Source organism: Pelophylax lessonae, assembly GCF_965119305.1.
Source record: "Pelophylax lessonae genome assembly, chromosome: 2".
NCBI lineage: Eukaryota > Metazoa > Chordata > Amphibia > Anura > Ranidae > Pelophylax > Pelophylax lessonae.
In genome coordinates this window covers 16,066,597-16,091,338 of record NC_138769.1, presented here as the reverse complement: position 1 = coordinate 16,091,338, position 24,742 = coordinate 16,066,597, and the positions used below count along the sequence as shown (strand labels likewise).

Sequence of the window (24,742 nt, the reverse complement as noted above, 5' to 3'; positions counted from 1 at the left end):
GGATCATTCAGAGATCCTCACTGAACTTCTGGAGAGAGTTTGCTGCACTGAAAGTAAAGGGGCTGAATAATTTTGCACGCCCAATTTTTCAGTTTTTTATTTGTTAAAAAAGTTTGAAATATCCAATAAATTTCGTTCCACTTCATGATTGTGACCCACTTGTTGATTCTTCAAAAAAAAAATTACAGTTTTATATCTTTATGTTTGAAGCCTGAAATGTGGCAAAAGGTCGAAAAGTTCAAGGGGGCAGAATACTTTCGCAAGGCACTGTATGTAAATACATTTCATGCACTTTTAATTGTTTTGGTGATATTTTTGCCCTGTAAAATCCCACACATCAGAGGGTCTTGCCAATAGAGTCTAGACCACAGGTGTCAAACTGGCGGCCCTCCAGCTGTTGCGGAACTACAAGTCCCATGAGACATTGCAAGGCTGACATTTACAAGCATGACTCCCACAGGCAGAGGCATGTTGGAACTTGTAGTTCTGCAACAGCCACCAGTTTGACACCCATGGTCTAGACTATAGGGATGCGGGCACCATTTGCCAGTATTTAGCAGCTATTTGTATTTTCATCAGGAATGTAGAGACAAGGTCATCTTCAAGGTAGAACTGAAGAGACGAATACCCGTGGGAGGGAATCCAAACAAACAGGGTCTGGGGCTCCGCGGTCTGATTTGTCAGTGGTTTCCAGTGTGGCGGATGCGGGTATCAGATCCCTGCCCTCTTCACTAACTCATGACAAAGGACCGGCCGATCTCACACCCCGCAATCACTTGTCACTCTCAGCCACACCCTGAACAAAGATTTTCCAGCTCGCGGGACCACAATCTAAGTGCCAGCAGCCTGAGACCGATTGTCACTGGGCTAACCACCACCCCCGTTTTAGTCCGAGCAGGGGGAAGCTCGTAAATTTTAGAAATACCAATTATTATTTTAGAATAACCGTCTGTAACATACACTGTCACCAGTATGCATGTATTTTCAAGTTCAAGACAGACTGCATGCTCCGCAAACGCATCGCTGAATACACAATGCCACTTCCAGGAAGTTATGTCATACCTGCAGCGTTGTGGGTTTCAAGAGTCACGGAGGTGACGGAAACCACAGGGAAACCAGGCTGCGGAGCCCAAGACCTTATTTGGTTGGATTCCCTCCCACGGGTATTCATCTCATCAGTTCTACCTTGAAGATGACCTTTACTCTACATTCCTGATGTGCCCATTATGTTTCCATTTTTGTGAGTAACATTCTTGGGTTTTATTTATAGTTACATAGTTACATACAGTAGTTACATAGTAGTTGAGGTTGAATAAAGACAATAGTCCATCCAGTTCATACTTCATAAAGCTACACTTAGTGGCAGTGCTGTATTTTGACCTAGGCCAACAAGGCCCAGGCCTAGGGCGGCACTTTGCAGGGGGGCAGCAAAAAAAGCTGCCCCCCTCCACCTGAGACTCTATTGGCCACTGGTAGCTCTCTCACCCCCTCTCTCTTACCCCCTCAAACCCCCCTCTCTCTTTCACCCCCCTCTCACCCCCCTCTCTCTCACCCCCCTCTCTCTCTCTCACCCCCCCTCTCTCTCTCTCTCTCACCCCCCCTCTTTCTCTCTCTCATCTCCCCTCTCTCTCACCCCCCCTCTCTCTCTCATCCCCCTCTCTCTCTCTCATTCCCCCTCTCTCTCTCTCATCCCCCCTCTCTCTCTCATCCAGCTTTCTCTCTGTCTCTCTCACCCCCCTTTCTCATCCCCCTCTCTCTCTCACCCCCCCTCTCATCCCCCCTCTCTCTCTTTCCCTCCCTCATCCACCCCGCTCTCTCTCTCTCATCCCCCCTCTCTCTCTCATCCAGCTTTCTCTCTGTCTCTCTCACCCCCCTTTCTCATCCCCCTCTCTCTCTCACCCCCCCCCCCTCTCATCCCCCCTCTCTCTCTTTCCCTCCCTCATCCACCCCGCTCTCTCTCTCTCATCCCCCCTCTCTTTATCCCTCCCTCCCCCCCCCCCCTCATGAGATCTCAGGGGTTCATGCTGGGACTTGCAGTCCTTCAATTTTTGAGGGAGTTACATCCATTAAAAAGGAAGGAGTGGGGCAAATTTGCATAGGACAGGGAGGGGGGCGCTCAATTTTAGTCTTGCCTAGGTCAGCACAAAATCAACATACACCACTGCTTAGTGGGCGCTTGTGTTTCATCCCAGTGCTTTCCCAAGAGTTTCCTTCTTGCTCCACACACTGCTGCCAGCCTGTTTAGCAATTTATGGACTTTTTATGGACACTTATGGCCCCTATTTATATGTCCTGATCAGAGGCGTAACTATAACTTTCAGGGCCCCGGTACAGGAAACCATGAAGGGCCCCCCCGGACTCCTGGCCGGGGCCCTTCCCTTCAAGCCTGGGGCTTTTCCCACTGGTCCTGGGGCCCTTAACTCTCATTGCGGGGGCCCTTATTACGGTCCTTTCACAAGTTCTGCAATGGGCCCCCTTCCTGCCATCTTGGGGCCTCCACACAGTGGTGGAATCCCAGGCCCCGGTCGCAAGTGTGACCTTTGTGATCCTGGAAGTTCACCCACTGGTGTCTCTTTCACAAGTTCTGCAGTGGGCCCCCTTCCTGCCATCTTGGGGCCTCCACACAGTGGTGGAATCCCAGGCCCCGGTCGCAAGTGTGACCTTTGTGATCCTGGAAGTTCACCCACTGGTGTCAGTAGTTTTTATTTGTTGGTATTTTAATTGTATTATTTTTTAGCATTTTATTTTATTTTTTTTTACAATGTCACTGACTATGACTCTGTCCATTCAGAAAAGGAAGGAGCTGGTAAATTACATATTTACCGACCCCTTCCTGGTTCTCTATTGTGACACATCCCCTGCAGCAGCCAGCAGGAGAAGGGAGGGAGCACAGTAGGGAAAGGGGGGCTGCACAGTGGGTGGGGGGGGGCAGGGGAGCACACAGGGGCCCAGAGTCAGCAGAACACAAGTGAACTGGATAGGAGGAGTGGCGGGGGCAGCATACAGAGGAACCAATCTCCTCCATTTTCCTCCTGCAGCTACAGGACGAAAAAGGAGGACAGTGATTTCTCTACATGCTGCCCCCGCCACTCCTATCCAGGTGTACAGGGGAGCCGCACAGGCCCTCTGGAGCATGGGGACCGGTTGCAACCCCTGCAACCCTTGTAGTTACGCCCCTGGTCCTGATTGATGTTGTTGTTCCCACATTCAGCCCCTTGCCTTGTGCTCAAAGACCTCAACTTATTGCCTATATTTAGGCCGATTTTATGTTTCCTTTATCAAATGGGTGGCACTCTCTACTGCCCTTCAGAAAGTGATTTGCTAAAATGAGGAGCAATTCATAGGACTTAATAGGGCGCGACATAATAGTAAACAGAATTTTATCTTAAAAAAACAATTTTTATTGAACAATAGTCTAAAATATGTTCTCCATATGAAAACATATGCACTTGTGATCCAATTCATATAGTCCTTAGTTACATAGCTGTATTATACTGGTGAATCCCAACATGTTTCGCCCGTTAGGGCTTCTTCATGGGAGGAATTATCCACTAGGGGGTCAAGACATTCTTGTGTTAATACACAAAATACTTTAAAGTATAACTAAAGGCAAAACTTTTTTTTAGTTTTGGATAGAGTGGAGATGGTATTAGAATACCTGTCAGTTTTTATTGCTGTCTTTGCCCCCGTTAGTGAAAGTCATCCTCTATATTTGTTCTGTTTACCATTATTATTGAATATGAAAGTAAAAGAAAATCCCAAATTTTGGTTTGCCCCCAGAAAAGTAATAGAGGGAAAATCTTCCAATAGGGACACTAGTTCTGGTGAACTGGGGGTCCCTAAGAAATTACCTTAATTTGCAGGGATTTGCTCCCACTTCCTGTTTGGATATGGGACAGGAAATGAAGGGAAATCTCCGAAATGAGACACAGATGGCGAAAAAACTCTCCATTCCTTTATCCAAAATGAAAAAAAAAAATTGCCTATAGTTCTACTTTAACCAGTTGCCGACCACACGCCGTGTATTTACTGTGGCAGTGTGGCTCCCCCAGGCAAACCGACGTAGGGATACGTCGGTCGTGAGCAGGGAGCTAGGGTGCGTCCCTGTTCTCCATTTCAGGGACAAATCAGCCCAGAATTTTTGCCTGAATTTGGACCTGAAACAGAGCCAAAGACGCACAGGACCCCTGTGCAATCCGCTCCGCAGCCACCCCAGAGATGTGTGAACCGCCTCCATTGAGAGCTCCTCACACTCTACTGTCATGCAAATTGCATGCGGGGAAACTCACATTCAATTTGCATTAGTGTGAACCCAGCCCTAATATATATTTTTAAGGTTAGGGGTTAATTATTATTTATTTATTATTACATATTTTAATTTATTTTATATAGTTTTTATTTATTTATGATGATTTTTTGTTATTTGTGTATTTATTTTACATGTATTCATATGTTATTACAGTTTTTTTATTATTTTTTTATTTTTTTTTCATTTGAGCAGAAAATTGCGCAAATCGCGCGTTTCTATTAATTTCTATGGAAATAAAAAGGAGCCAAAAAATGCACAAATCTGCCCAATTTGAGCTACACAAAAAAAGGGGACAACCTAAAACATTTAATGTGAAAATGGCTTCATGTAGCTTAACGTGTAATAAAGTGCCTAAACCCTAAAGAATGGCCCTGAAGCTTAACGTGGCTTAACATACAAAAAAGAGCTTAGATAATAACCACTTGCCGACCGGTCACGTTGACCGCACTGCGGCAAAGTGGCTCCATATCGTCCAGCGACGTAGACCTACGTCGCTGGACTCCTCCCCTTGTGGGCGGCGCACGCGCGCCGCCGGAGGCTCGCTCCCGCTGTTTTCAGTCACAGCAGGAGTCGGGCCAGGGGAGGAGCGGCGGTGATCACCGTTGATGTGTAAACAAAGTGGGCGGATCTCCTAAGTGACAGACAGTCACAGATTACAGGATTCAGCATAGCTGAACCTGCGATCTGTCCCTGTGTCACATAGTCCCCTCCCCCCACACACGTCAGTAAGCACCAGGCATACATTAACCCCTTGATCACCAATAAAAGTTAACCCCTTCCCTGCCAATGTCATTTTGCAGTAACAGTGCATATTTATAGCACTGATTACTGCAGTAATGTCACTGGTCCCCCCAAAAGTGTCAAAAATGTCAGTCAAGGGTCCGATCTGACCGCCGCAATGTCGCAGTCCCGCACAAAAAATCGCAGATCGCCGCCAGATCGCCGCCATTACTAGTTAAAAAAAAAAAACAATAAAAATGACATAAATTTCCGGTAGTTAGTAGCTGCGATAACTTTTGCGCAAACCAATCAAAATACGCTTATTGCGATTTTTTTTACCAAAAATATGTAGCAGAAAAGAAATTGGCCTAAAATGTTAAAAAAAAATGATTTTTAAATTTTTTTGGGGGGGAATTTCATATAAAAAAATGTGAAAAATATTGTAATTTTTTCAAAATTGTCGCTATCTTTTGTTTATAGCGCAAAAAGTAAAAATCGCACAGGTGATAAAATACCACCAAAAGAAAGCTCTATTTGTGGGGAAAAAGGGAAATAAATTTAATTTGGGTATAATGTCGCACGACCGCGCAATTGTCCGTTAAATTAACGCAGTGCCGAATCGCAAAATATGGCCTGGTCAGGAATGGGGTAAAATCTTCCGGTCTTTAAGTGGTTAAAAATATGCTCATTGAGAATTTTTTTGTCAATGACATGTAGCTAAATACATTTTGGCCTAAATATATGACAAAAATTTAATATATTGGATATTTTTTAACTGTCAAAGTCGAAAAATATTGTTATTTTTTCAAAATTGTTGCTTTTTTTATAAATATCGCAAAAAATAAAAATTGCACAGGTGATCAAATACCACCAACAGAAAGCTCTGTTTGTGGGAAAAAAAAGGATGTAAATTTCGTTTGGGTACGGCGTTGCATGACCGCGCAATTGTCAGTTAAAGTTGCACAGTGCCGAATCGCAAAAAGTGGCCTGGACGTAAGACAGCAAAATCCTCCGGTGGTAAAGTGGTTAACCAATACCCCCAAAACTTCACACAATAGAAGACTCGATCTTAGCCAACATATCCTGAAAATGGTCACTAAGGGGGGTAAAAACTTCTAGTCCAGAAGTGGTTAAAGGATAAGTCCAGGCAAAACCTAACTAACACTAAACCTGCTCTGTGCCACATTCTAAGGCTAATCTATCTAGCCTTGTAAAGCAAAAATCGCTGTACTTACCTTTTCTGCACCTGATCCGGTCAGCGGTGGCTTCAGCGTGGAGGCGAGTGCAGCACTCTGTGTATTATAAAGTCCTGTGCCCAGCGCTCTGTGTATTGTGCGGTCCTGTGCCAAGTGCTCTGTGTATTGTGCGGTCCTGTGCCCAGCGCTCTGTGTATTGTGTGGTCCTGTGCCCAGCGCTCTGTGTATTGTGCGGTCCTGTGTCAAGTGCTCTGTGTATTGTGCGGTCCTGTGCCCAGCGCTCTGTGTATTGTGTGGTCCTGCACCCAGCACTCTGTGTATTATGTAATCCTGTTCCCAGCGCTCTGTGTATTATGCAGTCCTGTGCCCAGCGCTCTGTGTATTGTGCAGTCCTGTGCCCAGCACTCTGTGTATTGTGCAGTCCTGTGCCCAGTGCTCTGTGTATTATGCAGTCCTTTGCCTAGCACTCTGTGTATTATGCAGTCCGGTGCCCAGCGCTCTGTGTATTATGCTGTCCTGTGCCCAGCGCTCTGTGTATTATGCAGTCCTGTGCCCAGCACTCTGTGTATTATGTGGTCCTGCACCCAGCACTCTGTGTATTATATAATCCTGTTCCCAGCGCTCTGTGTATTATGCAGTCCTGTGCCCAGCGCTCTGTGTATTATGCAGTCCTGTGCCCAGCACTCTGTGTATTATGCAGTCCTGTGCCCAGCGCTCTGTGTATTATGCAGTCCTGTGCCCAGCACTCTGTGTATTATGCAGTCCTGTGCCCAGCACTCTGTGTATTATGCAGTCCTGTGCCCAGCGCTCTGTGTATTATGCAGTCCTGTGCCTAGCACTCTGTGTATTATGCAGTCCTGTGCCCAGCACTCTGTGTATTATGCAGTCCTGTGCCCAGCGCTCTGTGTATTATGCAGTCCTGTGCCCAGCGCTCTGTGTATTATGCAGTCCTGTGCCCAGCACTCTGTGTATTATGCAGTCCTGTGCCCAGCGCTCTGTGTATTATGCAGTCCTGTGCCTAGCACTCTGTGTATTATGCAGTCCGGTGCGCAGCGCTCTGTGTATTATGCAGTCCTGTGCCCAGCGCTCTGTGTATTATGCAGTCCTGTGCCCAGTGCTCTGTGTATTATGCAGTCCTGTGCCCAGCGATCTGTGTATTATGCAGTCCTGTACCCAGCGCTCTGTGTATTATGCAGTCCTGTTCCCAGCGCTCTGTGTATTATGCAGTCCTGTACCCAGCGCTGTGTATTATGCAGTCCTGTGCCCAGCACTCTGTGTATTATGCAGTCCTGTGCCCAGCACTCTGTGTATTATGCAGTCCTGTGCCCAGCGCTCTGTGTATTATGCAGTCCTGTGCCCAGCGCTCTGTGTATTATGCAGTCCTGTGCCCAGCGCTCTGTGTATTATGCAGTCCTGTGCCTAGCGCTCTGTGTATTATGCAGTCCTGTGCCCAGCGCTCTGTGTATTATGCAGTCCAGTGCCCAGCGCTCTGTGTATTATGCAGTCCTGTGCCCAGCGCTCTGTGTATTATGCAGTCCTGTGCCCAGCGCTCTGTGTATTATGCAGTCCTGCACCATTTGCCATTTAAAAAAAAAATGTCCCCAGATATTAAAAATCTGGTCACCTTAACTTGGAAACACTTGAGAATATGCTTAAAAAAAAACAGGGGAAGGGGGTGGCTGGCTGTTAGCGAGTGGAAGTGTTGCTCCATTACTGAGCTAACTACACGCTAGCTCACTCTGTGATTGGCTGGAAGCTGGCAGCTGAACACAGGGAAAGACTTGGCACTGGAGCATGGAAAAGATGAGTGTGACAACTACGTAAAAAATAAACATCGAATTGACCCCTCTAACCATTACAAAATCAAACCAACATTCTACAAATGTTCAAGCTAAATTCAACTGGTGTGTGGCCAGCTTTAAAAACAAAACAAAAAAAGAAAAAATAGCGCTCCCTCCTTGTGCAAAACCCCCAATAGTTTAACCCCTTCAATACTAGTCACTTTTAACCCCTTCCTACCCAGGCCAATTTTCAGCTTGAATGACAATTGCAACACTGTACCCATATTACATTTTTTATCATTTTTCTCACACAAATAGAACTTTATTTAGGTGGTATATAATCAGCACTGTTTTTTTTTTTTTTTCGTTGCTAAATTAACCACTTAAGCCCCGGAGGATTTTCCTGCTTAAAGACCAGGGACTATTTTGCGATTCGGCACTGCGTGACTTTAACGGACAATTGCGCGGTTGTGCGGCACTGTACCCAAATGAAATTGACGTCCTTTTTTTCCCCACAAACAGAGATTTCTTTTGGTGGTATTTGATCACCTGTGCAATTTTTTACTTTTTGCGCTATAAACAAAAAAAAGCGACAATTTTGAAAAAATAACAATATTTTTCCAATTTTTTTATATGAAATTCCCCCCCCCAAAAAATGTAAAAATCAAAATTTTTTAACATTTTAGGCCAATTGGTTTTCTGCTACATATGTTTGGTAAAAAAAAATCGCAATAAGCATATTTTGATTGGTTTGCGCAAAAGTTATTGCGTTTACTAACTAAGGGAAAGATTTATGTCATTTTTATTATTTTTTTTAAACTAGTAATGGCGGCGATGTGCGATTTTTTTTTTGCGGCGAACAGATCGGACCCCTGACTAACATTTTTGACACTTTTGGGGGTACCAGTGACATTACTACAGTAATCAGTGCTATACATATGCACTGTTACTGTAAAAATGACACTGGCAGGGAAGGGATTAACTTTATTAGTGATCAAGGGGTTAAGTGTGTCCCTAGGGGTGTGCTTCTAACTGTAAAGGGGCGTGGCTAGTGATGTAACCACAGAGACATACGATCCTACATAGCAGGATCGTATGATCTCTGCAGTTACACCAGGGGAGAATGACAGGCGGCTTTGTTTGCATCAGCCGCCTGCCTTTCTCCCTCTGCAGCGGGAGATCGCGAGTGACCGGCGGACATCGGAGCCACCAGTCACTCACGCGGACATGTCAGGGAATGAGCTGGGGTGGGACGCTCCTCCGGCGGCGCGCGCTCGCCCCCTAGAGGCTCGTAGGAGAGCGACGTAGCCCTACGCCGGTTTGCCTGTATGGGGCTGACTGCCGCAGTAAATAGTCGTGCGGCGGTCGGCAAGCGGTTAAAACGAAAAAAGGGCAAAAATCTTTAAAAAAAAGATTTTTCTTTGTTTCTGTTAACGTTTTTTGCAAATAAATAATCTCTCCAGACAGACTCCATGGCAGCATATGTATGGGTTAGCCCCGCCTCCTCTCCTAACCTATAAAACCCATAAATTTTGCTCAGTGCTAGGGGCCGCGTTCCTTTTTTTGTCCTCTTCATACCCTGTATGAAGATTCATTGCGACCCAGGCCTGGCGGCGTGTTTGCGAGCTGATGGATCCAGACGGTGTTCTCTCGGAAGTCCAGCAATCACAGCCATAGGTGTGCGCACAGGGTGTGCCAGGTGTGCCTGGGCACACCCTAATCACCCCATGTACATTAACCTTATCACTTTTGGTGCTGGCAGGAAGATGGTAAAAATCTCTATCTTACTGGCTCTGACATAAGAGAAGTCTTTACGCACTTCCCTTTCAATGTGCCGGCAGGGAGATAAATGTGCTGGGGTCATATATATGTAGATACACACAAACACGTGTGTTTGAGCTTTGGGGTGCACACCCTAATTTAACAGGCTGCGCACACCAATGATCACAGCTATTTAGCAGGGTGGACATGGGCGATGGATACGGTGCCATGAAGAGCTGTAAATCCTGGCCACTGGCAGGTTAGCAGCATGTGGCCATACATCCCAGCTACTAGCGGGAGGCCCTTATGTCCTGATCGGAACACGCTCATAACGTTCGGTGGCAGTCTTTGGAGTTCCAGGTCCGTTCGCTTGTTACCGTGGTGGTAATGTATATGTTCTCCTGTAATGGCAGCAGTCAGTATTGTATGCGCTTTTCTTCTGTTTCCTCTTTGTTGTGTGTTGCCATGGGGGCTGGGACACATCTGCGCTCCAAGCCACCGCTCTGGGTCCCATCCTCGCTTGTCTGTGCAGCCGCAGCTTACAGACAAAAACGAAGCTTAAATCACGCACGCGCTGTTCTGGCAAGATGGCAGCAGCCGCGCATGCGCGCGGGCGCCGCCGAGTGTCGATTCCAGGACAGGCTGTCAGGGTGCCAGGAAACCAGACCACGCAAGTAAAATAAAGCGATTTATTTATGCAACAATAATAATCGCACAGCAAGAGAGTGGAGCAAAATCAAGAACAGCCGGGGTCAAGTTCGGAAGCGGGTAGTCATCCAAGCCGGAATCAAGTCCAGGAACAGGTAGTCATCCAAGCCGAGATAGAGTCCAGAAGCGGGTAGTCTACCGATGCTGGGTCGTCTGATGCGGGGTCATCTGCCGATGCGGAAATCCACAGCCAGGAAGGTCGTCAGCCAAGCCAAGTCATGCACGGAGGAACCACAGAGACCAGATGACTGCTAGCAGTGATGCACCTTGGAGCACTAACGCAAGGGCATGGTCTGAAAGCCATCAGGTGATTATATATATATATATATATATACAGTGGGTACGGAAAGTATTCAGACCCCCTTAAATTTTTCACTCTTTGTTATATTGCAGCCATTTGCTAAAATCATTTAAGTTTATTCTTCTTCCTCATGAATGTACACATAGCACCCCATACTGACAGAAAAACACAGAATTGTTGACATTGTTGCAGATTTATTAAAAAAGAAAAACTGAAATATCACATGGTCCTAAGTATTCAGACCCTTTGCTGTGACACTCATATATTTAACTCAGGTGCTTTCCATTTCTTCTGATCATCCTTGGGATGGTTCTACACCTTCATTTGAGTCCAGCTGTGTTTGATTATACTGATTGGACTTGATTAGGAAAGCCACACACCTGTCTATATAAGACCTTCCAGATCACAATGCATGTCAGAGCAAATGAGAATCATGAGGTCAAAGGAACTGCCTGAAGAGCTCAGAGACAGAATTGTGGCAAGGCACAGATCTGGCCAAGGCTACAAAAATATTTCTGCTGCACTTAAGGTTCCTAAGAGCACAGTGGCCTCCATAATCCTCAAATGGAAGACGTTTGGGATGACCAGAACCCTTCCTAGAGCTGGCCGTCCGGCCAAACTGAGCTATCGGGGGAGAAGAGCCTTGGTGAGAGAGGTAAAGAAGAACCCAAAGATCACTGTGGCTGAGCTCCAGAGATGCAGTCAGGAGATGGGAGAAAGTTGTAGAAAGTCAACCATCACTGCAGCCCTCCACCAGTCGGGGCTTTATGGCAGAGTGGCCCGACGGAAGCCTCTCCTCAGTGTAAGACACATGAAAGCCCGCATGGAGTTTGCTAAAAAACACCTGAAGGACTCCAAGATGGTGAGAAATAAGATTCTCTGGTCTGATGAGACCAAAATATAACTTTTTGGCCTTAATTCTAAGCTGTATTTGTGGAGAAAACCAGGCACTGCTCATCACCTGTCCAATACAGTCCCAACAGTGAAGCATGGTGGTGGCAGCATCATGCTGTGGGGGTGTTTTTCAGCTGCAGGGACAGGACGACTGGTTGCAATCGAGGGAAAGATTAATGCGGCCAAGTACAGGGATATCCTGGACAAAAACCTTCTCCAGAGTGCTCTGGACCTCAGACTGGGCCGAAGGTTTACCTTCCAACAAGACAATGACCCTAAGCACACAGCTAAAATAACGAAGGAGTGGCTTCACAACAACTCCATGACTGTTCTTGAATGGCCCAGCCAGAGCCCTGACTTAAACCCAATTGAGCATCTCTGGAGAGACCTAAAAATGGCTGTCCACCAACGTTTACCATCCAACCTGACAGAACTGGAGAGGATCTGCAAGGAGGAATGGCAGAGGATCGCCAAATCCAGGTGTGAAAGACTTGTTGCATCTTTCCCAAAAAGACTCCTGGCTGTATTAGATCAAAAGGGGGCTTCTAATAAATACTGAGCAAAGGGTCTGAATACTTAGGACCATGTGATATTTCAGTTTTTCTTTTTTAATAAATCTGCAACAATGTCAACAATTCTGTGTTTTTCTGTCAGTATGGGGTGCTATGTGTACATTCATGAGGAAGAAGAATGAACCTAAATGATTTTAGCAAATGGCTGCAATATAACAAAGAGTGAAAAATTTAAGGGGGTCTGAATACTTTCCGTACCCACTGTATATAGTCAGGTGTGCAACATCATCACTGAGAGACACCCAGGAAGCAGACAAGTGATGATGCAAACAGATCTATAAGAGACAGCAGTCTGCACATGGCCAAGATGGCTGCCAACAGGAGGGCAAGGTAAGACCTTGACACAGACACTGGAGGGGCGATGACGTCAGCCCAGATAGCAAAGGTAAACAGCTGTCAGGGCTGTGTTGCTTGGGATGACCTGCGGGCTTGTGCGGCGGCTTCCCCAGGCTCTGTTGTCCTCAGCCCTGGTGAGTCCTCTGCCAGCTGCCTTGCTGTGCAGGGTTTTTTTTTCTCTGCCTTACCCTCTGGTTCTTGCAGTTTTCAGGTCTCAGCAGTGCCGTCATGGATGTCTCACCACCCCCCGGTAGCCACCCCTTGTGCAGCAGGTAGGACTGGTCCTCTTAACCCCTGCCTGCCTGTCTCTCTGTCCTGTAGAGACTCAAGATAGAGGAAGCGGAAATTGTGTCAATAGTTCCATACTGGCCGAACAGGCCATGGTTTTCCCTAATGATGCAGCTCAGTTTCCGGAACCTGGTTCCTTTGCCCTCCAGACCAGATCTACTGTCCTATGGTCAGGTCCGGTGCTACCACTAGGCAAACTAGGCAGCCGCCTAGGGTGCACTGCCACCTAGGGCGCAGCCATGGCCAGTGCCACATTCTTCTCCTGTCACCTCCTCATCCCAGGTGGATGTCACCTCTAGAGAGGGGGGCAGTGTGTACAGGAAGGGGGGTGAAAGGTTTCAGGGGGGCAGTGTGTATAGGAAGGGGAGTGTAGACTTAAAGTGGGGCAGTGTGTATAGGAAGGGGTTGTAGGGTTAAAAGGGGGCAGTTTGTGCAGGAAGGGGGGACAGTGTGTACAGGAAGGGTGGTGTAGAGTTAAAGGGGGCAATGTATACAGGAAGGGAAGTGTAGGGTTCAAAGGGGGGGGGGGTCGGCATTATGTGCAGGAAAGAGGAGGAATGTGTACAGTTTTTTTTTTTTTTTGGGGGGGTTGCAAGTAGCTGGTCTTGCCTAGTGTGCAAAATAGTCTAGCTCCGGCCCTGCCCATGGGACTGCTTTACATCTTTGCCGGGCACATCTGCACCTGATGACTTTGTCCTTGAGAGTACAAAAAAGGATATGGAGGTTGGGTCCAAATGGGGGAGTGAATGAGTTAGATAGCCCTCATCCCTATACTGAATAGTAGACAAAAAATGGGGAGACCCCCTGTGTGGGACTATAGCGGGTAATCACTCATGGATATATAAAAATGTTGAAATTTTATTTATAAATATAAGTAGAAAGGAAAAAAATGACATACATAATCATATACAAAATAGTGACCACTAAAAACATGTATATTAGCGACTGAGTAATTGTATAATGTGACTACACATAACATGGAGGAACCTTGAAAAGGTCATAGAGACCCTACGCGTTTCGATTTAGCATATAATGTCTCTACCTCAGGGGTCTTAGACAATAGTTCCACTGAAGAGCATCTATGATAAGAAAGAAAGTGTTCAAAATAAGAATAATTTTAACCATTGTGCAGTTTATCACAAAGTCTAGTAAATTTTACATAATTTTGAAAAGATAGATACACATACCATGTAAATGGTAATAAGCACAGTCGCCTAAATAAAATCTTTGACTGCAAGACCAGCCCGGAGGAATATGCCAAGGGATATCCCAAGATCCAACACTGCCTGCACCTCACCAGATCCCAGGATCGGGAAGCATAGATGGTCAAAACGTGGACTGTGAGAGTAGAGAGGGAGAGGGAGGCGGTATATATATATATATTCCTCCGGGCTGGTCTTGCAGTCAAAGATTTTATTTAGGCGACTGTGCTTATTACCATTTACATGGTATGTGTATGGACTGGGTAATATGTTAGGATCTATATTGGTATGGACTGGGTAATGTGTTAGGATCTATACTGGTATGGACTGGGTAAAGTGTTAGGAAGGAAAAGATGCCACATCGTTTGATGGAAATGAAAATAATCACTCTACAGTAGGGCTGCCACGACGCGTCGACGTAGTCGACTACAAAAAATCGTCAACGTACGTGAAAGGCGTCGACGCGTCAACGAGTGACTTCACACTCCCCATGGCCGTCCGCCGCGTCGTTTGAAGCATCGCCGGCCGGGTGAAATCCCCCCCCGGGCTCCGTCCACCCCGATGTCGGAGACAAGAAGTGAGCGCTGAGCGTCTCCAGCACCCCCGTACTCCGCCACAGCTTCCTCCCCGATCACCTAGCTACTTAGAGATGTCACATGTGCGGCGCTTGTACTGTACTGTGGCGGCTTGTAATGGTCTGTACTAGGTGGGAGGGCTTGCTGGGGGGTCTGTACTGGGAGGGGGGCTTACTAAGTGGTCTTAGTCTCAGTCTGTACTAGATGGGAGGGCTTACTGATGGGTCTGTACTAGGTGGGAGGGCTTACTGAGGGGTCTGTACTAGTGTACTGGGAAAGGGGCTTACTAAGTGGTCTGTACAGTACAGACCACTTAGTAAGCCCCCCTTCCAGTACAGACCCCTCAGTAAGCCCTCCCACCTAGTACAGACTGTACTAGGTGGGAGGGCTTACCGAAGGGTCTGCACTGGGAGGGGGGGCTTACTAAGTAGTCTGTACTAGGTGGGAGGGCTTACTGAGGGGTCTGTACTGGGAGGGGGGGGGCTTACTAAGTGGTCTGTACTAGGTGGGAGGGCTTACTGTGGGGTCTGTACTGGGAGGGGGCTTACTGAGGGGTCTGTATTAATTACAGGATTAATTAGCTAATCAAAAAAACACTCAATTAAGCAAATAAAATAAAATAAAAATAATCGTTAGATTAGTCGACTAATCGTAAAAATAATCGTTAGATTAGTCGACTAATCGTAAAAATAATCGATAGATTCGTCGACAGACAAATTATTCGTTAGTTGCAGCCCTACTCTACAGATAGCTGAATTCAAAGACACCCCTTAAAGTGAAAAAATGATGCAGCAGGCTAGTCCATCTTTCTGAAATTTTTTTGCGACTGTGGGGGCCATTCAATGGCATGAATTCCTTCATTCTCCAGGGACTGGCTGCATACTCAAACCACATGAGGCCAGGCATTGTCGTGCACCAGGAGGACCCCAGGACCCACTGCACCAGTGTAGGGTCTGACAATGGGTCCAAGGATTTCATCCCAATACCTAATGGCAGTCAGGGTGCCATTGTCTAGCCTGTAGAGGTCTGGGCGTCCCTCCATGGATATGCCTCCCCAGACCATCACTGACCCACCACCAAACCAGTCATGCAGAACGAAGTTACAGGCAGCATAACATTCTCCAAGGCTTCTCCAGACCCTTTCATGTCTGTCACATGTGCTCAGGGTGAAGCTGCTCTCATCTGTGAAAAGCACAGGGCGCCAGTGACAGACCTGCCAATCCTGGTGTTTAATGCCAAATGCCAATCTAGCTCCATGGTGCCGGGCAGTGAGCACAGGGCCCACTAGAGGATGCCGGGGACCCTCAGGCCACCCTCATGAAGTCTGTTTCTGATTGTTTGGTCAGAGACATTCACACCAGTGTCCTGCTGGAGGTCATTTTGTAGGGCTCTGGCAGTGCTCATCCTGTTCCTCCTTGCACAAAGGAGCAGATACCGGTCCTGCTGATGGGTTAAGGACCTTCTACGACCCTGTCCAGCTCTCCTAGAGTAACTGCCTGTCTCCTGGAATCTTCTCCATGCTCCTGAGACTGTGCTGGGAGACACAGCAAACCTTCTGGCAATGGCACATATTGATGTGCCATCCTGGAGGAGTTGGACTGCCTGTGCAACCTCTATAGAGTCCAGGTATCGCCTCATGCTACCAGTAGTGACACTGACCCTAGCCAAATGCAACACTAGTGAAAAACAGTCAGAAAAGATGAGTAGGGAAAAAAAGTCAGTGGTCTTCACCTGTAAAACCATTCCTGTTTTGGAGGTTGTCTCATTGTTGCCCATCTAGTGCATCTGTTGTCAATTTCATTAACACCAAAGCAGCTGAAACTGATTAACAACCTCCTCTGCTACTTAACTGACCAGATCAATATCCCAGGAGGTTAATTGACTAGATGCTACACTCTGATTTAAAAAGTGTTCCTTTAATTTTTTTGAGCAGTGTGTATGTATGTACATATATATACTGTAACAGCAGTTTAGCAATACACCACAAACATGGTGGGAAGGCATCCTGACTGGGAACACTAACAAGTTGTACCATCAATGCGACAACAAGTTGGTGACTCAGAGGTGCCAACAGCCTCTGTCGCAGAATGCGGCCTGGCCAGTCTGTTGTAACGCTCCTTGCGTTTCTTACAAGGTGTGGATTTTCAGCTGCAGAAGTAGTTCCACGTCAGTAGTCATGTAGGAGATATGCTGAGATACCAATCCCAACCTCAATGACTCATCATGTATGGAAGGTCTTATTTCAGCAAGTAAATACACACAGTAATTAAGCTGGTTCCTAGTGTGACTTTATATACATGTGGTAAGACAATGATAAAGGTCTTAGGGATAGGTTTGAGTGGAAGTGGTAGGTGACAGACACTTGAGGTGAGACAGTGCAGATGGATGCAGGAAGGGTTAGCGATCATGTATGATAACAGATGACAGAGTAGCAGGTGCATACAGGAGAGATCAACCCAGTGCAGGAAATAGTAGCAGTAGCCTCAAGAGCTAGCAATCTAGTTATGCAGATGTAAAAGACAGTCCTTGCTATGCAGAGCTAAATAGTGGAAGCCTAGTACAAGTCTATAGAGATTTCCCCTGTGGGGTACTTAGCACTAATAGCGATAGCCGAAGGATCGCTCAGGAGATGCGGATGATCCAGTAGCAGGATTCAGGGATCAGCGCAGCGAGGTTCGTCAGCGAGGAGAGCTTGCAAGCATGGAAGCTTCAAGCAAGATTAGTATCCAGGTACTGGTGTTTGAACGAACACATGTGAGTGAGAACCGACGCCCTAAATAGCCATCTAGTCCGGCGCTGGGTGATGACAGCTTCAGCCTTAAAGGGAAACACACCTATATGTGTTTCTTCTGTCTAGGTAGATGGAAATCACCCGGAATAAATGTGATAGGAGGCACTGAGAGTGCCAGAACCTTACATTACCCCCCCCGTAAGGCCGGCTCCGGAAGGCCTCTAAGGCTGGTTGTTGATATAAGAATCACATGAGACTGGTTGCCGATGCGAAAATCGGAAGGAAAAAAAAAATTTCTCTTTTTTTTTTTTTTTTTTTTGTTGCCGATATGAGAATCGGAATGAGACTGGTCTCCGATGCGAGAATCGGATAAGACTGGTTGCCGATATGAAAATCGGGAAGAAAAAAAAAAAAAATTGGTTGCCGATATGAGAATCGGATCAGGTTGGTAACCGATCTGAGAATCGGATCCCTTGTTGCCGATATGAAAATCGGATCAGGTTGGTAGCCGATGAGAATCGGATCCCTTGTTGCCGATATAAAAATCGGATCAGGTTGGTAACCGATGAGAATCGGATCACTTGTTGTTAGGGTGTCTGCTACATGGACCCCTCACTAGAATCGGACGCATAACCATCCGAAGTAATCCTAGTAGACCTAGCAACCAATGCTTCTTCAAACATCCTCAGATCCTTCCTACATACCACCGTGCCATTAGAAGCACGTACGCAGTCAGGTGCAAGAATCTCTGTATTTTCATCGGAAGCCAGAAATGTGCTTGCAAAAATAGGAGTATCCTCAGGAGGTGGTACAGGAGGGTTTTTTGAACGTGGTATAAAGTTCACTGGAGTTGAAGGAATATCTATTCCAATATTTGTTAATTTCTGGGTGTCCTTCACTGATATAGAACGGGGACAGGGCTGGCAACAGCCTTGATAATTTCCAGGCTGTTTTTCAGGGAAGACCCTTCGGATTCGCCTGGCCTCCATTGGGAGAGCCTTAGGCCTATGGGGTCTGGTTGGGCAGAATGTAATGAAATGTCCCCCTTCACCACAATAAAAACAAAGGCCACAGATTCTCCTGTGATCTCTTTTTTCTTGTGAGGACAACCTAGCATGTATGGCACCAATCTCCATAGGCTCCTCATCCATCTCTGTAGGATCAGGGTCCAAATGGGATGTGTCAGAGTGACAAGGTCGACTGTTTGAGGCAGGCTCGGACCATGACCAGGCAGGATCACCATATCTACTAGGTCTCCTTTTTTCCTTAGGTAGCCGGGGTCTGTGGTTACCTGGAGCGGGTTTAGGAGTGGGGTCAATAGCTGAATTCTGAGAAGAACTGGATAATGGCATTTCCATTTTTTCAGACTTCCTTTCTCGTAGTCTTCTATCTATGGTGATACTGAGTTGTATCAATGTATCCAGGGTTTTTGGCATCTCTGCTCGGGCGAGCTCGTCCTTGACGGCTTCTGATAGGCCAAGCCTAAATTGGGTTTTCAGAGATGCATCATTCCATCCTGAATCAAGGGTCCATCTCTTGAATTCTGCGACAAAGTCTTCTACAGGCCTTTTTCCTTGTTTCAAGGATCTTAACTGAAGATCAGCAGTACTCTGCCTATTGGGGTCATCATATAGGCTAGTGAGTTCTGCTAGGAACAAGGCATAGGAGCTGAGAAGCTGGTCGTTTTTTTCAAAAAGAGAATCTGCCCAGGCTCGAGGATCACCTGATAGGTAAGAAATAATAGTACAAACCTTAATGTGATCAGTAAGGTAGGTACGAGGTTTTAGCAAAAAAAGTAACTCACATGCGTTTTTAAATTCGCGAAATTTTTTGCGATCGCCTGTAAATACCAAAGGGGGATTTATCTTGGGTTCAGGAGACTGTGCAGAGGTAAGTTGTGTCAGTCTAATTACCTGCTGCGACAGAGCCTGATTGTCGTTTTTCAATTCAGCAAGTGCGTGTATTAACGCAGATACCTGCTGTTTTAATTGTGTCACCTGAGTGGCTACTTCTGCTGAATCCATTTTTTGGGTTCGTTCAATCTGTAACGCTCCTTGCGTTTCTTACAAGGTGTGGATTTTCAGCTGCAGAAATAGTTCCACGTCAGTAGTCATGTAGGAGATATGCTGAGATACCAATCCCAACCTCAATGACTCATCATGTATGGAAGGTCTTATTTCAGCAAGTAAATACACACAGTAATTAAGCTGGTTCCTAGTGTGACTTTATATACATGTGGTAAGACAATGATAAAGGTCTTAGGGATAGGTTTGAGTGGAAGTGGTAGGTGACAGACACTTGAGGTGAGACAGTGCAGATGGATGCAGGAAGGGTTAGCGATCATGTATGATAACAGATGACAGAGTAGCAGGTGCATACAGGAGAGATCAACCCAGTGCAGGAAATAGTAGCAGTAGCCTCAAGAGCTAGCAATCTAGTTATGCAGATGTAAAAGACAGTCCTTGCTATGCAGAGCTAAATAGTGGAAGCCTAGTACAAGTCTATAGAGATTTCCCCTGTGGGGTACTTAGCACTAATAGCGATAGCCGAAGGATCGCTCAGGAGATGCGGATGATCCAGTAGCAGGATGCAGGGATCAGCGCAGCGAGGTTCGTCAGCGAGGAGAGCTTGCAAGCATGGAAGCTTCAAGCAAGATTAGTATCCAGGTACTGGTGTTTGAACGAACACATGTGAGTGAGAACCGACGCCCTAAATAGCCATCTAGTCCGGCGCTGGGTGATGACAGCTTCAGCCTTAAAGGGAAACACACCTATATGTGTTTCTTCTGTCTAGGTAGATGGAAATCACCCGGAATAAATGTGATAGGAGGCACTGAGAGTGCCAGAACCTTACATCTGTACCCCAAATAGGAAGGTTTCCAGGAATGATGTAGTGTCCCTGCACTTTCCCTACTCCCCGGGAACCTTTCCCTGATGCTAAGCACTGCCCCTGACAGACAAGTGACCTCTCACTACTCACAAATTGCATGCCAAACCTGGAAGTCAGGGTCTTAAATAGACTCTGCCTGACCCAAGATGGCTGCCAAAGTCATCTGGGGTGCCAGAAGCCAGATAGCTGCCTTCCTGTGACCGAGGAAACCATAGAGAAACCAGGTTTCACTCAACTTCCATCCCCATCTACAATACTGCTGCAGACAGCGCCACCTGCAGTGGAGAAAATAGACTGCATCTGCCTACATGTGCATGTATGTACATATGAGATGAAATGTGCTATGGACCACCAGCTTTCTGCTGGCCGGCTCTCCATTAATGGGACACGTCTACACTCGTTACAACTATCTGACTAGAGTTAGTCCCTAACCCATCTGCTATTGAGTTGGCCAGTCCCTATTAAGGCCGGTGTTCTATCAGAAAACCCTACCCCATCAGAAATCTATACCCTCGTCATTTCTGGTTCAGATCAGCTGTGGATTCGTCATGCATCAGCTGTAGACGCGTCACATGTCCTAGTGCGCATGCGCGCAATAGGTAGGGAAATTTGATAATATCGCAACGGGTCTGGCACACGTCCTAGTGCGCATGCGCAGCAACGGGTTGGATAGCGGGCAGGGAGATCTCTTATAACAAATATCCATCCGATCTCCATGCCCCACACTGCTCCGACCCAACAATGGGACAATCCGATCTCCATGCCCCACACTGCACCGACCCGACAATGGGGCAATCCGATCTCCATGGCCCACACTGCACCGACCCGACAATGGGGCAATCCGATCTCCATGCCCCACACTGTACCGACCCGACAATGGGGCAATCCGATCTCCATGCCCCACACTGTACCGACCCGACAATGGGACAATCCGATCTCCATGGCTTCCTCTTTTGGATCTTCCTCTTCTGTGTTGGCCAAAAAGTCAAGGGTCTCTGAGGAAGCATTTTGGAACACAACAGTTCAGCGAAAAGCATAAGACCCATGTTGTCTTGATCGACCATTTAGAAGGCCATCACTAACCTTTGGATGGCTCTATTTTCCTATGGCGTCTTTGTAACTATATATGTGACTTCCGTTCGTGGTTTTTAACCAAATGTATTTAATACATTCATATGTTTTTAAGAGTATAACTTTGTTGTTTAAATATGCTCACTTACTGCACATTCTACACCTTGTAAAGTCCCCTTTCTTTTATAGAGTTGGGGTTGGCTTCCCTTGGTTCCTTCTTGGAATTTCAAACCCCCCTTCCCTTCTTTTTAGACCTAATTAACGACTATGAGATGTGGATGTAGTTGGCAGTAACTACCCTCAACACCTTTGTTTATTTCTTATATGCTGCCAAGATCGTGTCTAAATTTATGTTCTTGTGTGCAGTGAAGGAGACCTCATCTTTCATTGTTGCAGTTTAACTTAGAGATCCTTGTGCTGCTTCTCCCTCACTCGGTCTAATCTCTGCTGTACAGGGACTGCAAGTGGCTGGCACCACGCCAGATTCAGGTACTTACTAAAAATTGCAATTCATGCTGTATAAATGATTATATAGTTGCATTAATTTGCTACTTTTATATCAACCTGAAGTACAGCTACAGCATTATATTTTATTACAGAACAAATGTGCATCATGTGGCTCCCCCTGCTGGTGGCGTTGGGTTTGATTCTTCTGTACAGATGGTACCGGCAGAGCCAGATACTGGAGAATCTCACCGACAAATATGTCTTTATTACTGGATGTGATTCTGGATTTGGGAACTTGCTGGCTAAGCAGCTGGACAAACGTGGGATGAAGGTCCTGGCTGCTTGTCTGACGGTGACAGGTGCTGCAAATCTGAAGAAAGAGACCTCCAGCAGACTGAGAACAAGAATCGTGGATATCAGCGACAGCAAAAGTGTGAGCTCTGCTGTCGAATGGATATCAAGCATTGTTGGAAATGAAGGTAATTTTTTATTTTCTCCCTTCAATGCTTTACAGAAAACTGACCCATTTCTAGTCTTATTATTTCTAATCAAGGTGAGAACATGCAAGGAGAGCTAAAAGAACATTTCTTAAAGTGAACCTTCAGTAATTTTTTCATTTAATCTTCTGCTCTTGTTTTAACTTTGGGTAGTAAAACATTTTTTTTCTGCCAGTAAACTCCGTATACAGCCCAACTTCCTCTTCCTCTTTTCTCTTCCTCTGGAGGAGGGATGAGTCAAAGGAGAGCCAAGGAGAGCTGCAGAGCTGGAGGGGGCTGGATGGGATGAGGACAGAGATAACAAGAGACTGCAGGGATCCATGAGTATTCATCAAGAGAGTAGAAATGTGCAGGGATCCATGAGTATTCATCAAGAGAGAAGAAATGTGCAGGGATTTATGAGTTTTCATCAAGAGAGGAGAAATATGCAGGGATCCATGAGTATTCATCAAGAGAGGAGGAATGTGCAGGGATCCATGAGAATTCATCAAGAGAGGAGAAACGTGCAGGGATTCATGAGTATTCATCAAGAGAGAAGAAATGTACAGGGATCCATGAGTTTTTATCAACAGAGGAGAAATGTGTAGGGATCCATGAGTATTTTTCGAGAGGAGAGATGTGCAGGGATCCATGAGTATTCTTTAAGAGATGGGAAGTGTGCAGGGATCCATGAGTATTCATCAAGAGAGGAAAAATGTGCAGGCAAGCAGTGGTGTGTCTGTCTGTCTGTATATATGTGTATGTGTGTGTCTGTATAAATGTGTGTTTGTGTGTCTGTAAAACTCCATGAAGTGAGCAGGTAGCAGCTTCAGCTGCCCACAGTTAAAATGGCTGCAGCCAGACTTAGTGGAGGGAGATTTCTGTAGAATATTTGGCAAGTACAGAATCACAGTAGATATAACATATGCAATGTGGTTGGAGGGAAGCTTCAGAATGGCAGATATGTTATTATTACAAATGATGTGAACAGACTGCAGTTCCTCTTTAACTCATTCTGGACCGGAAAATTTCCCCCCTTAATGCCCAGGCCATTTTTTGTGATTCGGCACTGTGTGACTTTAACGGACAATTGCGCGGTCGTGCAACGCTGTACCCAAATAAAACTGACATCCTTTTTTTACCACAAATAGAGTTTTCTTTTGGTGGTATTTGATCACCTGTGCGATTTTTTATTTTTTGCGCTATAAACAACAAAAAGCGACAATTTAAAAATAAAAACAATATTTTTCACTTTCTGCTATATAACTACCCCAATAAAAAATGTAAAAATCCAATTTTTTCTTAATTTTAGGCCAATTTGTATTCTGCTACATATTTTTGGTAAAAAAAAATCCCAATTAGCGTATTTTGATTGGTTTGTGCAAAAGTTATCGAGTCCTTAAACTAGGGGAAAGATTAATGTCATTTTTATTTATTTTTATTTTTTTCACTAGTAATGGCAGCAATCAGCGATTTTTAGCGGGACTGCGACATTGCGGCGGACAGATCGGACCCCTGACGGACATTTTTGACACTTTTGGGGGGACCAGTGACATTACTACAGTAATCAGTGCTATAAATATGCACTGTTACTGTAATAATGACACTGGCAGGGAAGGGGTTAACCCAGGAGTGATCAAAGGGTTAAGTGGTGAGCCTAGGGGGTGTTTTCTAACTGTGGGGGATGGGCTTGTGGAATTAACACAGGGACCTGTGATCCTAAATAGGAGGAACACAGGAGCTCTGCATTGATTCCTGAGAGAACAACGGTCTGCTGTGTTCACAGGAAGCGATTGCAGGTGCCCAGTGGAAATCGCGGCCGTCGGCCCCATGGATCGGCTTCCCCACTGGGGAGTGGCACGCTCGCGCCCCCAGGATCACTCCCACGGCTGCCGTACAGGTGCGGTGATTAGCGGGATCCTGCCGCAGTATAACTGCGGCGGCTGGTTGACAAGTGGTTAAATTGTCACTGTTAGGTTTTGTTTTTTTTATTGTTATTATTATTCAAGCAAAAAAAATGCCAATTCAAGAGCTCGCCTTTCAGGCAGGCAGTTTAGCTGCAGTTTTACTGCTCCCTGGCTGCCCACTAAACAATAGCCAGAGGCTGCTCTGCAATGCTTTGCGCTGTGGCATATTTAATGCGCCATGACAGGTGCTGCATTGCAATCGGGAGCCAAATCCTTTAGTCCCATTATAAAATGCTATTCAGCAGAAAAAATTACTAACAAAATCAGGCATTCAGGAGCGGGCAGCGGCTACTTAGCTGTGCTCTGGAAAGGAATCCATTGCAGATCGCTTTTCATGCATTGGCTAGTGTACACATAGTATGTGCCGCAGTGGCGACTGGTGCTCCATGGACCGGGAGGGGGGGCGGCGGATGGTACAACACCATACAAACCACCCCCCCCCCCAGCTCCAGCCCGCACACCATACCCCCCCCCCCGGTCGCCGGCTCACTCACCCTGGACTGGCAGGCAGCAGCAGC

General features: G+C 46.2%; 1 protein-coding gene across 1 annotated transcript in view; it reads left to right on the top strand.

The window, feature by feature from the left end:
* Positions 1–24,742, top strand: part of LOC309547916 (uncharacterized protein) — an 84,801-nt gene that overhangs the window by 41,933 nt on the left and 18,126 nt on the right. The window contains exon 7 of the mRNA XM_082247916.1: positions 21,934–22,260. Coding sequence (XP_082104042.1) covers positions 21,934–22,260 — 327 coding nt within the window. The remainder of the gene's footprint in view (positions 1–21,933; positions 22,261–24,742) is intronic.